General features: G+C 46.3%; 1 protein-coding gene across 1 annotated transcript in view; it reads left to right on the plus strand.

The window, feature by feature from the left end:
- The window catches only part of LOC135056050 (WD repeat-containing protein on Y chromosome-like), a 242,493-nt gene that overhangs the window by 86,768 nt on the left and 133,077 nt on the right, over nt 1-22,648 (plus strand). The window contains exon 12 of the mRNA XM_063960774.1: nt 7,297-7,446. Within this exon, the coding sequence (XP_063816844.1) occupies nt 7,297-7,446 (150 nt within the window). The remainder of the gene's footprint in view (nt 1-7,296; nt 7,447-22,648) is intronic.

Genomic DNA, 22,648 nt, shown 5'->3' on the forward strand with positions numbered 1-22,648 from the left:
GCAGCGCATTAAATCCTGCAACATTTCTACCAGGTGTGCCTGGTCAGACACAAAGGGTGGAAGGTGAGAGTGATGGGGAAGGAGGATTTAATGCAAAGGAAGATACACATGATTGTATGGAATATTTGACCCAAAATTTTACCGCAAGGCCTGACATCAGTGACAATCCACTGGAAGATGCAGAACTCACGTTCTACACTGACGGTAGTTGTCATAGACAGTCAGACTCGGGAGACTTGTGTACTGGATACGCAGTCGTAGATGACCAAGACACCATAGAAGCGGAACCGTTAGGCCCACCTCACTCAGCCCAGGTTGCTGAACTGGTCGCCCTAACCAGAGCATGTGAATTGGCTAAGGGCAAGTCAGCCAATATCTACACCGATTCTAGATACGCCTTCGGGGTAGTACATGATTTCGGAGCCCTATGGCGCCTCAGAAATTTCATGACGGCAGCTGGTACACCGATAGCGCATGCAGCATATATAAAAAGGCTTCTAACAGCGATACAGGAACCCGACAGAGTGGCTGTTATCAAATGTAAAGCACATACATATAGCCAAGACCCAGTATCCCTTGGTAACAGCCGAGCAGACGAAGCCGCAAAGCTTGCAGCTGCTACCCCCATACAGACAGACACCACACAACTGATGGTATTTAATACCATCAACACACAAAAGTTGTGTGAGATGCAGAATTTGTGTTCCACACAGGAAAGAGCAGTCTGGAAGGCAAAGGGATATGGCCAGGAGTCCTCAGGGCTCTGGACGGATGGACATGGTAAACCAGTGGCCCCCAGAGCATATCTTCCATGTCTGGCTGAAGCAGCTCACGGGCTGACTCATCTAGGCAAGGAGGGAATGTGCAAATTGGTAAGAGCATACTGGTGCGCCCCAGGATTCTCCTCTCATGCGAGTAAAAGAGCAATGTCATGCCTTACCTGTCTGAAAAAGAATATTGGAAAGGCAATACCTACAGAACCATCCCATATCCCACCTGCCGGCGGCCCTTTCCAGGTAATACAAATTGACTTCATTCAATTACCCCCATGTCGAAATTTGAAATATGTACTTGTTTGTATAGATGTCTTCTCGAATTGGGTCGAAGCATTTCCAGCAGCTACAAATACCGCTATGTTTACAGCTAAGAAAATTGTGCAGGAATTTGTATGTAGATATGGTATCCCTAGAATCATTGAAAGTGATAGGGGTACCCATTTTACAGGTGTTGTCTTTCAAGGAATGTGTAAATTAATGGGTATTGATAGCAAGCTGCACACTCCGTACCGTCCACAGGCGAGTGCGAAGGTCGAAAGAGTGAACAGCACTATTAAAAATAAATTGAGTAAAGTAATGGCAGAGACAGGACTGACATGGCCAGAAGCTTTACCCATCGTTTTGTATAGCATCAGAACCACTCCCAGGTCCCCTCTTAATCTGTCTCCTTTTGAAATCTTGTTTGGTCGACAACCGCATGTCATGATTAACCCTCAGGATGATTTGAAATGTAACAATGAAGTAACTGTAAAGTACTTAATTAACATGAGTAAACAATTAAGGAATCAAAATGATAATCTGAAGTTGGTGATTCCTGATTTACCAGATAGTAATTGTCATGACATTGAACCTGGGGATTATGTAATGATACGAAATTTTCTACGCTCAGGTTGTCTTATTGATAGATGGGAAGGACCATACCAGGTCTTATTGACTAGCACCACAGCATTGAAGGTTGCTGAGAGAGAGACTTGGGTCCATTCATCCCACTGCAAAAAGGTTACTGATCCAGAGAAGTCCCGTGATAAGGAACAGACGGTAGAGGTTGTATCACTGGAGTGTCTGTTCCAGGAGGACTGAGGCGGCACCTGAGCCTTGAAGACCGAAAGCAGTTGTCGACTCCCCTCTCCCTTTTATTGTTTTTCTCCACTTCCCATCCCCTCTTCCTTGAAATTTCTTTTTCCCCCTTCTCATTCTTCTCTATTTCCTCCTCAAAGATGGACTTGCCCCAAGAGACTGTGATCCGGATTTTGATGTTAACCGTGATGTTGACCAGAGCAGTCTGTTCCGGCGAGAGTACCATAGAGGTCGAGAGAGGTTCTGGAATGGGTTTCGATTATGATGATGGAGGCGTAGTTTTCCAAGATCAACCAAACCAACAAGCAAAGGCGAGTATCAGAAAACGATCCGATAGCATTGATCATAGAAGAAATTGTGACGGATTGTTAGCTGAAGAAAACTGTATCTGTAGGCTCTGTGATAATCTGGTTGAAGATGGATGCATAAAGAAATGCCAATCCAGTTTTAATATCCATATGGACCGGCATCCATTGAGTGACTATCACTCTTTAGTGGGTAACGTGTTAAACCAAACAGATTGTTGGGTATGCTCTCAAGTACCTCAGGGTCATAGCAAATCAGGGCTAGTACCATTTCCTTTAACGTTAGGGGAGGTACTTGAGCTAAGTGGTGGGAGACCGGTGGACCGGAGGTTTAATATCTCCAGCCCTCCTAGTTTGAAGCTCCACCAATACCATGTGGATAGGTCCCTCTTATGTTTCAACATCTCCAATCCCAGAAAACCGGGAAATTGGGAAGTGTCGTGGAGCAATTTAACCATGACCTTTTCACACAGAGCAGATAGAATGCCTACAGATACAGAGCTTGTACGCCACATAGCCAGTAGAGGAAAATCTTTCCGGTATCGATATACCTTAGGAAATAGGATTACTAGAGTTGGAGAGGTATCACCAGGATACTGTGCACATATCGTACAAACTGATACGTGCATTAAGCAGATGGAAGAATTAGGGTCAGGAGATTTCACCTGGAAGGTTTGTAACATGGTAATGTCCTTCTCCGTCCCATATGTTCTCCCCGATGATGCATATTTCATATGCGGGAGAAAGGCGTACAAGTGGCTTGCCCCAAACTCTGAAGGATTGTGTTATATTGGAAAAGTATTGCCTGAAGTGATGACTGTTACACATGACAAAATGAAGGACATACACCGTGGTGCCCAAGCTCCTTATACTCACACTCATTACGAGCACCGAGTTAAAAGACAACTGTCAGAAAGGTTAGAGCATCCGGCCTCTGATCTTATCCATGAATCCACCGGGATTCAGGTTCTGGTAGCGTTAGATTTCACTCGCACCGCTCGAGGAGTGATGAACTATAAATACATTTCCGCACTCGCCAATTTGTTAGATAATATCACTGAAATGTATGATGACACGTTTAGATACACTGGAAGAGAACTTCAAGCTTATAAAACAGAACTAGTTCAGCATAGGATGGTTCTTAATTATCTTACAGCAGTAACAGGCGGATATTGTGTTACATTGGCAACACAGTACGGCATAAAGTGTTGCACGTATATCACAAATAGCACCGAGGATCCGGTAGAGGTCATAGACCAAAAGATGGACGATATTCTCCAATTGAAGTGGGAATTTCGTCGAAAACACAATCTCACCCTTGCTGCTGTAGGTAATGAGCTGACTGGTTGGGTGTCATGGTTGAACCCGCGAAATTGGTTCTCCGGTTTGGGAGACTGGGCTCAAGGAGTCATAATGGATGTTGGAAAGTTTCTACTATGTATCTTGGGTGTCGTTATATCGATTGGATTGATATTTAGATGCGGGCAGGCTTTAATGAGGTGCAAACAAAGTACAAAAGTGATGAGCTTGAGGAGTGAGGAAACTGTAATTAACCTGGATTTGATTTATGACCCAATGATAGAAACCAGAATGTGATGAAAATGCGATTATACGGTCCGTTTCTTTCACCTGTTTTTCTGCTTTTCTCCAAGATACAAAGACCCCCTTGGACGAGGAAGTTGACGAGACGCTATACAGACAACAGACAAGCACCCAAGATGAAGTTTTGACAACCTATGATATGGACACTTGATGAACTTTGCCATGGATCCCCAGTTTCCCTAGTATTTTTAAACTCACGCTAGCCCAACATTTTTTGTAAATCTGATGGCACTGACAAAGCTATTTTGCTCATGCCCAAGGAGCAATACAGCGCAAAGAAGACGACTCTCAACAGATACCGAACACAACTTCAACGACAGATGTACATTTCCCTGACATAGAATATCATTGCATTTTCCATAAGTGTTCTTTATCTTCATCTCTACAACCCTCAGGTAATGACACACATAGACGATAGGGAATACAGGCACAGATATCAGCAACCACATACCTCCCCCATTCATGTATCATCAACTAAAATGTGCATCCCCATTTTGTTACAACTGAAAGCCGAAATGAGCTCGGTAAAGTTTGACAGCCCATCCACAGACCCGTACCACGGGATAAGAAGGAATTCAAATGTATACTTCGCAATACCTCGAAGCTTGATTTACAACACGTACGGCACGATGATACATGACCCTCCAAACATGGACTCATACACACATGCTTCTGCTATCACACTAGGTCATACCCTCTTCACACCTACTCCTCTCTCCTCCCTCACCCAACCATGGAAATGAATTAACCCCTGACATATATTTTTCTCCTTTTGAAATGTTTTAGAAGGTGGCAGTTATTATTGACTGCCAAAGGGTGGACTGTCAAAGTCAGAAAAATATCCCTATACACGCTGCCATATTTGCACCTCATGCTGGTCCGTGCTGCGCATGCGTGCGCTTTCCCGTGATAGCGCATACCCGCTGATGCGTGCACCCGCTCGCATCGGTATGCGTATTTACGGTAAGGAGTATGTAGTCGTAGCGTGCGACCCAATCGTTACATATTTTCACAATTAATGTAGTTTGTAGATCATGGTCCCTTTGATAGTTTCTGAAAGTTTAGTTAATATAGAATGTCCCTGAGCTGAGGAATCCCTCTTTGTATTGTGGGAAGGGTCTAACAAGAGTCATGCAGCAGTGTTTGGTACCCATCGGAAGAGTATTTAATTAGCAATATTCCGGTGTTGGTTTAGAGCGTATTAATCGCTCGTGCGAATAGTTATGGACATAAGAAGTTTATGTCCATTTCTATTATTTACTCATACTCAGGTATGCGGCGGGAAACCTAGTTTCCCACCCACCTGAGCTGTTTGAAATCGTCACAGCCCACCTGTATGAATCAACCTATGACCTTTTGTTATGATACAGGGCCGAATTCCGACGTCCAATGGACAATGGGATTGTAGGGACTATGAGATTGCATTGTGTGTGGGGCATAAATAGGCAGGCCGACCACATCCAGCTCTCACTCTTCAACGGTTCTCATTGCTGAAAATCGGGTGCTGGATGTCCAGGCGCATGCGATCGTTTACCTTTGTGCGTAAGTTTTCTCTCCGTAATCATTGTCTTACTGTGAGCCAATTTCTCTCATCTCTCTCCATTTCTCTCTCTCTCTCTCTCCTTTTCTCTTTTCTCTCACATCTCCCCTAGACTTGAATTGAATTGTATTAGATAGTATTGTATTTTGGTTAGGAAGTCTCTGTTATATTGTAGTGTATCGTTTGTACTGTTATCCCCTTTTACAAGTATATTAGAGATAATACAGTTAATAGGCTTTGGACCCTAAACCAGTATCTGTGTATTTCCTATAGTGTTAAGTGTTCACTTGAGCGTCGGTGACGCTCAAGCAGCTTTGTAGTTAGTCAGGTTACACAAGGTTGCACTTACACCCTGTATTCACATTAAGGTATTCTGTGTATTTCATTGGTATAAGGTTTAGACATAAAGGTATAGCATTGTGAGCGTCTGCGCCGCTGGTGATCTCCTCGTGGTCTCGAGCGTCCGCTACGCCATAGCGAATCATTACTCTAGTCATAGCCCTTAACGTGCTGTCCTGTGATCGCTGGGCCGTGAGTGAACGTGACGCTTGAGCGTCTCGCCTACGGCGGAGCGATCGTTACGCAACCAGCGTACCCGTACGGTACTTCTTAAGTAAACAGCGTACAGTGTTCTTAGACTTCATAAAGGGTTGTTTATACGACAAAGGAATTTAGCATTGTCACTTGAGACAAGTTTATCAAATTCTTAAACTAAAGGGCCCCATACACTAGGACGATTTTATACAATTCCGTTATATCCGTCTGATATATTGTATGAAATTGTGTACAATCATATGTGTTTTAGACTGTATCCAATCTGATGGCTGTTGTCTAGGATCCCCTAGGTCGTTGTTGCAGCACTAATGATATACTGTATCGGAATTGGATGGAATCGCATGAAAAAAGTGTGTTTTTTGTGCATGTGATATATCGCATGCGATGTATCACAGGGAAGTTTGACTGGCATTCTCAGGACACTCCCAGCCCTCTATCCAGCCCATCAGATATATCTTATGGTACAATTGTACGCCGTACGATATATTGCATGCGATATATAGCGGCTTCATCAATCGCATGCGATATATCTTATGCAAAAATAGCACAAAACTACCAAATCGTATGGAACCACTCCCCGGAAAGTCCCAGAAGAGTTAAAGGGAAATTACATCCGACTTCAGCCTCAGACATATCGTTGTAGTGTATGGGACCAGGGAAAATACCTTCTAGGCTTTTCTACCCGTTTACAAAAAGAACTACATTTTTTCTCCCTCTATATGTTTATTTATGTTATTATCTTTTGTCACTTACTTCATGCATCTTCTTATAGATTGTATACTACAGAGTCATACCTCACAACTTTTGGTGACCTTATTTCGGGGCCCTTGCACCGTTGGAGCATCCAAAAGAGGGGTGTTACCTCAGCTGGATAGGGTGTGGCCTTGGATGGAAGGCCATTTTTGTCATTTTGGAGGTGTGTCTAGCACTCACCAAGCAGCTGGGCAGCACCCTGGCTCACCTCCCTGCACGGTTTAGATGCCATGTGCATGCACATGCCATCTATTCAGGGATCACTCTTCTTTGCAGAGTAGAGCAGTAGTGATCAAAAGGTTCCCCAACCTTCCCGCAGCAGAAAAGTTCCTATGGAATCGGGACAGTTGGGAGGTATTCAGATAACACTATGTTGCTATATAAATAAATCTGGTGCTACTGTATATACAGTAAATAAAAATGGCAGTTGCGATGACAGTAGAATTTATCTCAATTTTAAATTTAATTCTAATGTGATAGTAATCGCCATGTTTATAATTCTGAGTGATAAAGTACGACTGGCAGAAAAATGTCTGATCATTCATCTTGACGGGGTCTGCGAGCTTAAATGTATTGATCAGTATATGAACCAAAACCCCATTCTTTATTATGGCAAAAAAAGTATTGTTTTGGGCTGACCATCCTTATGTGTACAGCCCTGTGACACTTTGTCCTCTTTATGACCTAGATCTGGAATATTCAAAATGGCCACAATTTGCACAGGCTTCAGCCAGTTGAGGAGGCGGAGGTCACCTGTGTTTTATCTCTGAAAGAGAAGAAATTTCTCAGCGTTGGTTGGAATAGGAAAATTGTAATTTATGATATAACAGAAATACAGGCAAGTATCAAGCTGTGTAATAAATATGGTGCAAGTTACTTTTCTGACACTAGAGGGTGCAAGCTCACCTGTCCTCAACCTCTTACAGTTATACCCCTTTCACATCGCACTAAAAACCCGGTATCGACACGGCATATTGCCGTGTCGAAACGGGTCAGTTTGCGATGTGAAAGGTCCTTTGCAGAATTAGCGGGTCGCCTGACCCGGTAATTCAACCCGGTAAAAAAGAAGGGTTATTACCGGGTTGAATACCGGGTCAGGCGCAGTGTGAATGGGAGCCGTTCCGATGCGACACGGCTCCCATTCACAGCATAGGGAGAGGCGGCGCAGGAGATGAGCTCATCTCCCAGCGCCGCCTCCACCCCCGCCCCTGCTGCGCCCCCCGCTGCTATGGCAACCGACCTGGTATATTGCCGGGTCGGAAAGCCAGCAGAGGAGCGCAAATGCCGGATCTCACCCGGTAAGGACACGTTTCTCTTACCGGGTAGGATCCGGCATTTGCGATCTGAATGCAGCATTAATGGCTTCATGTCTTAAACGGTATCCGGACTCTAGGTCGACAGCACTAAGGTCAACACCCATTATATCGACTCCTATTGGTCGACAGTGACTAGATTGACACCATAAATAGGTCGACATGGCCATTAGGTCGACAAGAACAAGGTCAACATGGAAAAAGGTCAACATGGGTTTCTGACTTTTTCCCCCATTTTTTCATACTTTATGATCCACGTGGACTACAATTGGGAATGGTAACCTGTGCCGAGCACAGCGGTAGTGGAGCGAGGCACCTTGCCCGAAGCATGGCGAGTGAAGCGAGCAATGCGAGGAGACACGGTGCACTAATTGGCGTTCCCGGTCACTGTATGAAGAAAACGACACCAAAAAAAAAAAACGCTCATGTCGACTTTTTTTCATGGAGACTTTGTTCATGTCAACCTAATGGCCATGTCGACCTATTTCTGGTGTCGACCTAGTCACTGTCGACCAATAGGCATCAACCTAATGCCTGTCGACCTAGACACTGTCCACCCTAAGTCCAATACCCGTCTTAAAGATGATTGCTGTCACCTTTCTTAATCTTTCATTACTAGTACAGGCAGTGGTGTATCTATAATGGTTGCCGTGTGTGCGGAGCACACAGGTCCCTGGGTCAAGAGGGGCCCACACCACACCCATTTTTCAATATTTACCTCATCCAGAGTCCTGTGGCACCGGCAATGATGGTGCCTCTGATCACTAGGTGTTGTGTATGCCTCTGGGAAAACGGCATGGCGGCCACTTTCCCAGCATTTTGCACATGCGCAGTAGGGAAAATGGTGAGACCTGCACCACCTAGTGCTCAGAGTCACTGTCACTGCAGCTACCTGCTAGAGAGGAGGGGCCAGGACGGAGACTGCACACGAGGCCCCTCCTCTCTTAGGGCCTAATTCAGACCTGATCGGAGATGTGCTAAATTTAGCACATCTACGATCAGCTTCCCTGACATGCGGGGGGATGCTCAGCACAGGGCTAGCCCCCCAGCATGTCAGGCCCTACCCCGCCGCACAAGTACAAAAGCATCGCACATCGGTGATGCTTTTGTAATTGAAGAGTAACTCCTTACCAGCGCTGCTCCTGCGCGCTGGCAGGGAGCTACTCGCCGCTGTCCGGGTCGCAGCGGCTGTGTGTGATGTCACGCAGCTGCCGCAGCCCTCCCCCCGCACGGTCTGGGCATGCCTGCATTGATCGGACCACGTCCCTAAAACGCCGGCCAAATGCCGCCAGCCCGCCCCCTCCCGCCCAGCGACCGCCACTGCCTGTCAATCAGGCAGAGGCGATCGCAGGGCTGAGACGGTCTTCGGCTTTCTGGCAAGCGCAGTTCAGACCTGATCGGCTGCTGTGCGAGCTATCAGGTCTGAATTAAGCCCTAAATCATGCTTGCCTGCCTTACCCTCTCCATGAGGGAGAAAATGCTCTGTTCCTGGACTCTCCTGGTAATGTATGATTGCCATCACCTGTGGTGAAACACCATTCTTATCAATTAACTAGCTCACCACAGGTGATGGCAATCATACATTACCAGGAAAGTCCAGGAACAGAGCATTTTCTCCCTCATGGAGAGGGTCAGGTAGGCAAGTATGCCCTAAATACTAGAGATGAGCGGGTTCGGTTTTACTCGGTTTTACTCGGATTTACTCGGTTCTCAAAATGGCATCTTATTGACTCACAGACGTCACGTGTTTTGGATAGCCAATAAGAAAAATCCGGATAAAACCGAACTGGCGTTAATTTTGGCGTTACAGCCGAACCTGCTCATCTCTACTAAATACACCCCTGGTTACCTGCTTAACTTTTTTCAATATGTGGATAATTATTGCCCAGGGAAAACTCTATGTACATGTTATCCTACGTACAGTAAATGTTACCCTCACATGGCAGAATAAATCTTCCTCAGAAGAAAGGTTAATCTCTGCCAATCACCTTTATTTCATTACTTTACATTAAAATCCCCTCATATTGTCATATAAGCCCCACATTATTGTCTTTAAAACATCATTTGTCACTCAGTCCTTTGTGACAAATAATAAGATTTTAAACCTACCGGTAAATCTTTTTCTCCTAGTCCGTAGAGGATGCTGGAGAATGGGGTATAGATGGGCTCCACAGGAGATATGGGCACTATAAAGAACTTTAGAATGGGTGTGCACTGGCTCCTCCCTCTATGCCCCTCCTCCAGACCTCAGTAAGAGAAACTGTGCCCAGAGGAGATGGACAATATGAGGAAAGGATTTTGTTAATCTGAGGGCAAGATTCATACCAGCCCACACCATCCACACCGTATAACCTGGAATATACGCAACCAGTTAACAGTATGAACAAAAAAACAGTATCAGCTAAAGACTGATCTCAACTGTAACATAACCCTTATGTAAGCAACAACTATATACAAGCCTTGCAGATTTCGTCCGCACTGGGACGGGTGCCCAGTATCCTCTACGGACTAGGAGAAAAATATTTACCGGTAGGTTTAAAATCTTATTTTCTTTTACGTCCTAGAGGATGCTGGGGACTCTGTAAAGACCATGGGGTTTATACCAAAGCTCCAGACCGGGCGGGAGAGTGCGGACGACTCTGCAGCACCGACTGAGCAAACGCAAGGTCCTCATCAGCCAGGGTATCAAACTTATAGAACTTTGCAAAAGTGTTTGAACCTGACCAGGTAGCTGCTCGGCAAAGCTGTAAAGTCGAGACGCCTTGGGCAGCCGCCCAAGAAGAGGCCACCTTCCTAGTGGAATGGGCCTTTACTGACTTTGTTAACGGCAATCCCGCCGTAGAATGAGCCTGCTGAATCGTGTTGCAGAACCAGCGAGCAATAGTCTGCTTCGAAGCAGGAGCGCCAACTTTGTTGGCTGCATACAGGACAAACAGTGCTTCTGTTTTCCTAACTCGAGCCGTCCTGGCTACATAGATTTTTAAGGCCCTGACTACATCCAGGGACTTGGAATTCTCCAAGTGACCCGTAGCCACAGGCACCACAATAGGTTGGTTCATATGAAATGAAGAAACCACCTTAGGCAAAAATTGAGGACGAGTCCTCAACTCTGCTCTATCCACATGGAAGGTCAAATAGGGGCTCTTTTGAGACAAGGCCGCCAATTCGGACACCCGCCTTGCAGATGCCAAGGCCAACAACATGACCACCTTCCAAGTGAGAAATTTCAATTCAACCGTTTGAAGAGGTTCAAACCAGTGAGACTTCAGGAACCGTAACACTACGTTAAGGTCCCAGGGTGCCACTGGGGGCACAAAAGGAGGCTGGATGTGCAGCACTCCCTTTACAAAAGTCTGGACTTCTGGGAGAGAAACCAATTCCTTCTAAAAGAAAATAGATAGGGCCGAAATCTGTACCTTAATGGAGCCTAATTTTAGGCCCATATCCACTCCTGTCTGTAGAAAGTGGAGAAAACGGCCCAGATGGAAATCTTCTGTAGGAGCATTCTTGGCTTCACACCAAGAAACATATTTCCTCCAGATACGGTGATAATGTTTTGCCGTCACCTCCTTCCTAGCCTTTATCAGAGTAGGGATGACCTCCTCCGGAATACCTTTCCCAGCTAGGATTCAGTGTTCAACCGCCATGCCGTCAAACGTAACTGCGGTAAGTCTTGGAACACGCAGAGCCCCTGTTGTAACAGGTCCTCCCTGAGAGGAAGAGGCCATGGATCTTCTGTGAGCATCTCCTGAAGATCTGAATACCAGGCCCTTCGAGGCCAATCTGGAACAATGAGGATTGTTCTCACTCTTTTTTGTCTTATGTTTCTCAATATCTTTGAGATGAGAGGAAGAGGGGGGAACACATAGACCGACTGAAACACCCAAGGTGTCACCAGGTCGTCCACCGCTACTGCCTGAGGGTCCCTTGACCTGGCACAATACCTCCGAAGCTTCTTGTTGAGGCGTGACGCCATCATGTCTATGTGAGGAATTCCCCAAAGACTTGTTATCTCTGTAAAAACATCTTGATGAAGTCCCCACTCTCCTGGAAGGAGATCGTGTCTGCTGAGGAAGTCTGCTTCCCAGTTGTCCACTCCCGGAATGAAGACCGCTGACAGAGCGCTTACGTGATTTTCCGCCCAGCGCAGAATCCTGGTGGCTTCCGCCATTGCCACTCTGCTCCTTGTCCCGCCGGCTGTGACGTTGTCCGATTGAATCAGAACCGGTAGGTCGCGGAGAAGATTCTCCGCTTGTCGTAGGCCGTTGTATATGGCCCTCAATTCCAGTACGTTGATGTGTAGACAAGCCTCCTGGCTTGACCATAGGCCCTGAAAACTTCTTCCTTGTGTGACTGCTCCCCATCCTCGGAGGCTCGCGTCCGTAGTCACCAACCAGAACCCAGTCTTGAATGCCGAACCTGCAACCCTCTAGAAGGTGAGCACTTTGCAGCCTCCACAGGAGAGACACCCTGGCCCGGGGAAACAGGCTTATCTTCTGATGTATTAGTAGATGGGACCCTGACCACTTGTCCAGGAGGTCCCACTGAAACGGCCTTGCATGAAACCTGCCGAAGGGGATGGCCTCGTAGGCTGCCACCATTTTCCCCAGAACTCGAGTGCATTGATGAACAGACACTCTTTTTGGTTTTAGAAAATCTCTGACCATGTTCTGGAGGTCCTGGGCTTTTTCCATCGGGAGAAAAACCCTCTTCTGTTCCGTGTCCAGAATCATGCCTAGGAATGATAGTCGAGTCGTTGGAATCAATTGTGATTTTGGCAGATTGAGAATCCAACCATGTTGTTGTAGCACTCTCAGGGAGAGCGACACGCTCTTCTGCAATTGATCTCTTGATCTTGCTTTTATCAGGAGATCGTCCAAGTATGGGATAATTGTGACTCCCTGCCTGCGCAGGAGCACCATCATCTCCACCATCACCTTGGTGAAAATCCTCGGGGCCGTGGAAAGCCCAAACGGCAACGTCTGAAACTGGTAATGACAGTCCTGTACAGCGAATCTCAGGTACGCCTGATGAGGAGGATATATGGGGACATGAAGGTATGCATCCTTTATGTCTAGTGACACCATAAAATCCCCCCCTTCCAGACTGGAGATCACAGCCCGGAGCGATTCCATCTTGAATTTGAACTTTTTCAAGTACAGGTTTAGGGATTTTAGAATTAAAATGGGTCTGACCGAACCATCCGGCTTCGGGACCACGAACAGGGTCGAATAGTACCCTTTCCCCTGTTGAACCAGGGGAACCTTGAAAATCACTTGCTGTTGATACAGCTTTTGAATTGCAGCTAACACTACTTCCCTCTCTGGGGAAGAAACTGGCAAGGCCGACTTTAAAAATCGGCGAGGGGGCACCTCTTCGAATTCCAGTTTGTAGCCTTGGGATACAATTTCCATCGCCCAAAGATCCACGTCTGACAGAACCCAGACCTGGCTGAAGAGTCGAAGATGTGCCCCCACCGGTGTGGACTCCCTCAGTGGAGCCCCAGCATCATGCGGTGGATTTAGTAGAAGCCGGGGAGGACTTCTGCTCCTGGGAACTAGCCGGAGCAGAAGCTCTCTTTCCTCTACCCTTACCTCTGGCGAGGAAAGATGAGCCCCGACCTCTTCTGGACTTATGCGACCGAAAGGACTGCATCTGATATTGTGGAGTTTTCTTTTGCTGCGGGGGAACAAAAGGCAAAAAGGTAGATTTACCCGCGGTAGCTGTGGCAACCAGGTCCGCGAGACCTTCCCCAAATAAAACTTCACCTTTGTATGGCAAAACCTCCATATGCTTCTTTGAGTCGGCATCACCCGTCTATTGGCGGGTCCACAGGGCTCGCCTAGCTGAAATCGCCATGGCGTTGGCTCTCGAACCCAGCAGCCCAACGTCTCTTTGAGCGTCCCTCATATATAAGACTGCGTCTTTAATGTGGCCTAAGGTCAATAAAATGGTATCCCTATCTAGGGTATCAAGGTCAGCTGACAAGATATCTGTCCAAGCTGCAACCGCACTACACACCCATGCCGATGCTATTGCCAGTCTGAGCAAAGCGCCTGTATGCGCATAAATAGACTTTAAAGTAGTTTCCTGTCTGCGATCAGCAGGATCCTTGAGGGTTGCCGTGTCCGGAGACGGTAGTGCCACTTTCTTGGACAGGCGTGTTAAAGCCTTGTCCACCCTGGGTGAGGATTCCCAACATACCCTGTCCTGTGCAGGGAAAGGATACGCCATAAGAATCCTCTTGGGAATCTGCAATTTTTTATCTGGAGTTTCCCAAGCTTTTTCAAATAACTCGTTAAGCTCATGGGATGGGGGAAAGGTTACCTCAGGTTTCTTTTCCTTATACAAGCGCACCCTCGTGTCAGGGACCGAGGGGTCATCTGTGATATACAAAACATCTTTTATTGCAATAATCATATAATGAATACTTTTTGCCACCCTTGGGTGTAACCTCGCTTCATCGTAGTCGACACTGGAGTCAGAGTCTGTGTCTGTATCAGTGTCTGCTATTTGGGATAGTTTTTGAGATCCAGAAGGGCCCGGTGACACAGCCGAAGCCGTGGATTGACTCCCTGCTTTTTCCCTGGACTCTGCTTTGTCCAATCTCTTATGTAATAATGTCACATTTGCATTTAAAACATTCCACATGTCCATCCATTCATGAGTCGGCGTTGCCGACGGAGACACCACAATCATCTGCTCCACCTCCTCCTTAGCTGAGCCTTCCGCATCAGACATGCCGACACACTCGTACCGACACCCCCACACACACAGGGATATAATTATAAGGAGACAGTTCCCCAATAAGGCCCTTTGGAGAGACAGAGAGAGAGTATGCCAGCACACACCCAGTGCCAACTGACACTGGAAAATAAACTCCCAGATAATAGCGCTTTTATATTAATTACTGTGTTAATACACTCACTGCGCCTTACAAGTGCCCCCCCCCCCCTCCTCTTTTCAGCCCTGTGTCACCGTGTTCAGCAGGGGAGAGACCGGGAAGCCAGCTTCTCTGCAGATCTCTGTGGAGAAAATGGCGCTGGTTAGTGCTGAGGGACCAAGCTCCGCCCCCTCCAGCGGCGGGCTTCGGTCCCGCTCAAAGTATCTCAAAACTGGCGGGGGATTCAAAGAATTACTGCCTCTGCAGTGTCCAACCTAATAATGCCAGATATAGAGGTTTTATTGCTGCCCAGGGTGCCCCCCCTGCGCCCTGCACCCATCAGTGCCCGCTAGTGTGTGTATTGTGTGGTGAGCAATGGCGCGCAGCGTTACCGCTGCACGCTTACATCAGTGAATATCTGAAGTCTTCTGCCACCTTGAAGTCTTCTTTTCTTCTTATACTCACACCGGCTTCTATCTTCCGGCTCTGCGAGGAGGACGGCGTCGCGGCTCCGGGACGAACAGCGAGGTGAGACCTGCGTTCCGACTCCCTCTGGAGCTAATGGTGTCCAGTAGCCTAAGAAGCAGAGCCTATCACTTTAATTAGGTCTGTTTCTCTCTCCTCAGTCCCACGATGCAGGGAGCCTGTTGCCAGCAGTGCTCCCTGAAAATAAAAAAAAACCTAACAAAATTCTTTATCAGAGAAACTCAGGAGAGCTCCCCTGTAATGCACCCAATCTCCTCTGGGCACAGGATCTAACTGAGGTCTGGAGGAGGGGCATAGAGGGAGGAGCCAGTGCACACCCATTCTAAAGTTCTTTATAGTGCCCATATCTCCTGCGGAGCCCGTCTATACCCCATGGTCCTTACGGAGTCCCCAGCATCCTCTAGGACGTAAGAGAAATATAATGTTGGCAGCTCTATTTCATGTTATTGTGACCTCCTCCCTATCCTTTATATTGCCACTGGCATTATGTACGGGTGTAGTATGGCTGACCGGCGGGCAGCATACCGACGCCGGGATCCCGGCGGGGAGGGGCAAGTGCAGCAAGCCCCTTGCGGGCTCGCTGTGCTCGCCACACTGCGGGTTCGGTGGCGACCTACGGTCGCCAAGGGTTCTATTCCCACTCTATGGGTGTCGTGGACACCCACGAGTGGAAATAGTCCTTGTTGGTCGGCATGCCGACCATCGGGATAGTGAGGGGTCGGGACGATGAAGGAGGTCATGTGACTGTCGGTCTCCGGACCGCCGGTCACATGAATACCACCCTTATGTACAGTAGGTGTGGAAGCACATATAAAGGTAAACAACTGTACAGGAAAATAATTTACGGTGGAAGGTGCAGTGGAAGGACTGGTTTACACGTGACTTTTTCATTTCAATCCACTTTTAAAGACTAGTTAAAAAAAAACACCTGTAATTCACACCTGCAATGTTAAAAATATCTGTACCATCCAAATAACACCCCCATATACAGTTTTCTGTCCCACATCTTTTAACCATCACCTGAAAAATGACATGTAATTATTAGCCAAATGAAGGTATTAAAAACCTCTAAGTGCCTAATTAATCATTCTGGGGGAAGGGGGGATTGTGAAACAAATAGTGAATTAGGAATTTTCCCCGACTTTGCACCTGCTGTGGGGCTGCAGTTAAAAGGCTGCATTATATTTCCGCACCTAAATAACCGTGGCTAAATGAATACCAAAAACTTCACTTTCGACCCTTTTAAGTGTGTATCAACAGTGCAGCCCTATAGGGGTCATCAGATCTCTCAAAACAACAAGATTATTATTGCTCAGAATTTTCAGACCCATCCTAAATTTAAACCTGCATTTGCAAATGGACAAATCCGGATATAATGACGGGCAAGTTCAGAGGACATGCAGAATGCCGGCTGAGCTCGGACATTTTTTAAAGGGGTAATCACTTACAAGGCAAAACCATGCCTTGGAAATGATTTCTCCGTTAAAAAACATCTGAGTTCGCCCGGCATCCCACAACTCCGGTGTCATTACATTCGGCCCTGTGTATGGGGTCTATTCTTTCAGTCATAAATTCTGTGAAAAAGGGAAAGTTCCTGGCTCTAAGATATCACAAACGTTTTCTTCCATCTTCTCATATTAATGGACCATCACCAGGGGTGTCAGTGATTCCATACCATACTTGTATGTAAATATGGCACTCATTGCTTTGCAATAGTCTCCACTCGGGCTTCTTTAGTTATTTGATCTGTGTAATTGCTTACTTGAAAAGTTACCTTTCTGTTAGTCATTTTAGCAGTAAGGAGGGTGTCTGAGATGACAGCTTTATCTTGTAACCTACTTATCTCATATTCCACAAGGATAGAGCTGCTCTTCACAACAAGCCCTTGTTAACCCAGACTTATATTTCATCTTGATCAGGATATTGTAATTACAGCTTTTTCTCTAGATCAGTCTGAGGTTGTCCACTTATATAATCTGTTGGATGTAGTGAGAACCTTGAAAATCTATGTTGAGAGAAATGCCTCCTTGCACAAAACTGACTTTCTTTTGGTCTTCTACAATAACCATGAGAGAGGTTGGTCTGCTTCACAACACTCTAATGTGCAATGGACCGTAGCCACCCTTCTCCAAACAGATTCGATATGTGTTACTGGCAGACGGGACGCCGGTTGTCAGTATACCGACTGCGGAATCCCGGTTGTGAGACAGCAAGTCCCCACACATGCTCGCTTTGGGCCCACTGGTTATATTTACACTTGAGTGGGAATACCCTGCGACGGTTGGGATTCTGGCTCTTGGGATTTCACCGGCTGTTGGTCTTCTGAACGCCGGGATCCCAACAGTCTGTATTTTAACTGCATCCCCTCCAAGCCAATATTTCTGAAAGTGTACACTTAGGGTCAGGTCACAACTTATTCCATCAGGTGATCACATGGTGGGTGGCCAGTCATGGATGCTTGGAACTGAGTTGCGGTTTGGCCTTCATGCCATTCAGTCCATGCCATTAAAAAATGTTATAGGAGCAACATCTACAATATGTATCTAAGGATACTATTTATCAGTGAAATGTTCTGCGTACAGCAACTGTTGAGGGTGCCTTTCCCTAGGGTTAGCATTGGAACATCCCCAAGTACAGCAGTGTCACCTAAGATGGATTTACAGAAGCAAATTTTACAGTAAATACTAAATTCCTATTTTAAAACTGCAGCTACAGTATCTTACACTCACGTGTGTTCAGATCATACAATGCAGTAAGAGCAGTGCAGTGATAGCTTAGAATAATGTGATCATCACGCAATTAGTGTGTGAAGAGCAAGTTGGTGTCAGGCGGCAGTGAAGGTAAGGTGAGACTTTAGTCAGAATGTAAGTTAAATAATCAGTTCCATGAACGTGACCCGCCTACCAAAATGATGTAAAACCCCGGAGCCCTCTTCAGTCTCTTGAGTAACGTGAGGTTGCGGCAGAACCCAATATCAGCCAATCATATGACATTCATTGCCTGTGTTGGATGTAAGTGTGTTTGCATAGCCGCTACTGATGCAGAGCTGGATACAGCACATGGGCATTATAAATACATATATATATATATATATATATATATAATAAATAAAAGAGTCTGCGGCACTCAAGGTCTTGTCAAAAAGCTGGTTGTTATTGAAACATCTTTTGATGTTTCAATAACAACCAGCTTTTTGACAAGACCTTGAGTGCCGCAGACTCTTTTATTTATTAATTATTGATTTTGACACTGGAGGCACCGGGGCAAAATTTGGACCACAAACAGAGTGCCGGGCTGATTTTCAACATATATATATATATATATATATATATATAGCAAAACGTGAAGCCGGCACTCCCCTCTGTACCAAAGCAGGTAACTTGCATCCGGTGCCTTCCAGGTGTATTAGGCCACAAACGGTCAATCACCAAACATACCAAGCAAAGGCGGCACTCAGGACGACTTGAAAAAATCACACGGACCCCAGCATTAAGATCAACGTTTCAATCTTATTCATCCTGACGAAAATCTGTGAATAAGATTGAAACGTTGATCTTAATGCTGGGGTCCGTGTGATTTTTTCAAGTCGTCCTGAGTGCCGCCTTTGCTTGGTATATATATATATATATATATATATATATATAAGGAAGTTTGGCACTCCTAGTTGCAGTTTGTAACCTTGGTCGGTGCGCTCACGAATGCATTAATGTAGATAGGAGAAAGTGTGGCACTCGGCTCTTAATCAGTATAACACAGTCACATATTTAGTTCAACGTTTCAGTGCCTCTGCACTGTCGTCAGGTTTATTAAGAATAAGTGTACAAACATACCTTTATACCATTGAAACACCCCCGTAAAGGACGCCAGTATATATATATATATATATATATATATATATATACCGTATATACTCAAGTATAAGCCGACTTTTTCAGCACTTATTTTTTGTGCTGAAAAAGCCCCCTCTGCTTATACTCGAGTCATGTCAGTGGCAGTGCAGTGCAGTGGGAAGGAGGGATACGGAGGGCACAGCGCGCGCCTCTCCTGTGTCCCTCCTGCGTCTCCGGCAGCAGCGGCGGGTCTATCAAAGGAAGTACCCGCTCGTGAGCTCTGATTGGCTCACGAACCGGCACTTCATTTAACAGACCGGCCGCGGCCGCCGGAGACGGCTAGAGCTGCATTTCCCACCCTAGGCTTATACTCGAGTCAATAAGTTTTCCCAGGTTGTAGTGGTAAAATTAGGTGCCTCGGCTTATATTCGGGTCGACTTATACTCGAGTATACACGGTACTTAAAAAAGCTTATTTATACAGTGTAAATTACATACAGTATGTGTACATTACAACTCAGCACCAGGCCCTCTGTTGAAGAATTGTCTTATATTTTCACTCTCCAGACGCATCTCTGTCACCTGTGTGTCTTTGGAATAATGTTTTACTGCTTGAAAAACAAAATATTAGACAGATAACGTATTTGCCAAGCATCCAAGGTGTCACCTCAGTTCTAATATGGTCTTTGCTCATTTATTAGATTTTGCCCTCTGCAACTTTTTATCTGGTTCAAAATGAATATCAGATTTTCATGGCCCTAAAATTGCTGATGCATACTGTTGTTGAAAACAAAGCATCTGTGGTAGCTTTAAGGTCATAAAGCTGAGGAATGTGAACACAGTATGTTCCCTTATAGTTATAGGCTGTAAAACTTCATTCTCAATTATACAGCTAGACATTATATATTTGTCACATTTACCAGTCCAACTCCAGGAAACATTGTTCCAAATCCCCACATTGTTTCCATCTCTTTTCACAGATAGCAGACATGGTAATAGTGTTAAAAGAAAAGAAGTCTATGCCCTGACACTGTATGTTAGCATTTAACATGGGTTATTGCACATGAGCGTGCACAACCCATGTTGCTGTGTTGTGTAAAAGGGCCAAGTTGGAATAATCCGGGTCGAGTGACCTGGTATTCCAACTCGGGTAGCTTGCAGGTTTGAATACAGGTTCCACCCAGCAAGCTGTGCTGTGTAAACGGGAAGCCGGTACGATGCGACCCAGCTTCCATTCACAGTGTATGGGGGTCATTCTGAGTTGATCGCTAGCTGCCGTTGTTCGCAGCGTAGCGATCAGTGTAAAAAATGGCTAATCTGCGCATGCGCGTCGTACGGGTACAAAGTCCATTGTGGTTTTGCACTGGTTCTAGCGACGATTCCAATCACACAGCCGAACGCAAGGATATTGACAGGAAGTGGGAGTTTCTGGGTGGCAACTGACCGTTTTCTTGGAGTGTTTGGAAAAACGCAGGCGTGGCCGGGCGTATACTGGACGGGTATCTGACGTCATTACCGTGTCATTCGTCGCAGCAATCATCGCACAGAATAAGTAACTACAGGGCTGATCTTGTTTTGTACAAAATGTGTTTGCAGCCGCTCTGCTGCACAGGCGTTCACACTCCTGCAAAGCGAAAATACACTCCCCCATGGGCGGCGACTATGCGTTTGCATGGCTGCTAAAATAAGATTTTACTCACCGGTAAATCTATTTCTCGTAGTCCGTAGTGGATGCTGGGACTCCGTAAGGACCATGGGGATTAGCGGCTCCGCAGGAGACTGGGCACAACTAAAGAAAGCTTTAGGACTACCTGGTGTGCACTGGCTCCTCCCACTAAGACCCTCCTCCAGACCTCAGGATACTGTGCCCGGAAGAGCTGACACAATAAGGAAGGATTTTGAATCCCGGGTAAGACTCATACCAGCCACACCAATCACACCGTATAACTCGCGATACTATACCCAGTTAACAGTATGAAATATAACTGAGCCTCTCAACAGATGGCTCAACAATAACCCTTTAGTTAGGCAATAACTATAAACAAGTATTGCAGACAATCCGCACTTGGGATGGGCGCCCAGCATCCACTACGGACTACGAGAAATAGATTTACCGGTGAGTAAAATCTTATTTTCTCTGACGTCCTAAGTGGATGCTGGGACTCCGTAAGGACCATGGGGATTATACCAAAGCTCCCAAACGGGCGGGAGAGTGCGGATGACTCTGCAGCACCGAATGAGCAAACTCTAGGTCCTCCTCAGCCAGGGTATCAAACTTGTAGACTCTTACAAAAATGTTTTAACCCGACCAAGTATCAGCTCGGCAAAGTTGTAAAGCCGAGACCCCTCGGGCAGCCGCCCAAGAAGAGACCACTTTTCTCGTGGAATGGGCTTTTACAGAATTAGGGTGCGGCAGTCCAGCCGCAGAATGTGCAAGTTGAATCGTGCTACAGATCCAGCGAGCAATCGTCTGCTTAGAAGCAGGAGCACCCAGCTTGTTGGGTGCATACAGGAGAAATAGCGAGTCAGTTTTCCTGACTCCAGCTGTCCTGGAAACATATACTTTCAGGGCCCTGACTACATCCAGTAACTTGGAATCCTCCAAGTCCCAAGTAGCCGCAGGCACCACAATAGGTTGGTTCACATTAAAAAATTATACCACCTTAGGAAGGAATTGGGAACGAGTCCTCAATTCCGCCTTATCCATATAAAATACAGATAAGGGCTTTTGTATGACAAAGCCGCCAATTCTGATACACGCCTGGCCGACGCCAAGGCCCACAGAATGATCACTTTCCACGTGAGGTATTATAGCTCCACGGATTTAAGTGGCTCAACCCAATGCGACTTCAGGAAATCCAACACCACGTTGAGATCCCACGGTGCCACTGGAGGCACAAACGGGGGCTGACTATGCAGCACTCCCTTAACAAAAGTCTGAACTTCAGGCAGTGAAGCCAGTTCAATTTTGGAAGAAAATCGATAGAGCCGAAATCTGGACCTTAATGGAACCCAATTTTAGGCCCATAGTCACCTCTGACTGTAGGAAGTGCAGAAATCAACCTAGCTGAAATTTCTCCTTTGGGGCCTTCCTGGCCTCACAGTACGCAACATATTTCCGCCAAATGCGGTGATAATGGTTTGCGTTCACTTCTTTCCTAGCTTCAAATAGCGTAGGGATAACTTCCTCCGGAATTCCCCGCCATGCCGTCAACGCAGCCGCGGTACGTCTTGGAACAGACAGGCCCTTTGCTGCAGCAGGTCCTGTCTGAGCGGCAGAGGCCATGGGTCCTCTGAGATCATTTCTTGGAGTTCTGGTTACCAAGCTCTTCTTGGCCAACCCGGAACAATGAGTATAGTTCTTACTCCTCTCCTTCTTATTATTCTCATTACCCTGGGTAAGAGAGGCAGAGAAGGGAACACATACACCGACTGGTACACCCACGGTGTTACCAGAGCGTCCACAGCTATCGCCTGAGGGTCCTTGACCTGGCGCAATATCTTTGTAACTTTTAGTTGAGGTGGGACG

This window comes from Pseudophryne corroboree, chromosome 3, assembly GCF_028390025.1.
Source record: "Pseudophryne corroboree isolate aPseCor3 chromosome 3, aPseCor3.hap2, whole genome shotgun sequence".
Taxonomy (NCBI): Eukaryota; Metazoa; Chordata; class Amphibia; order Anura; family Myobatrachidae; genus Pseudophryne; species Pseudophryne corroboree.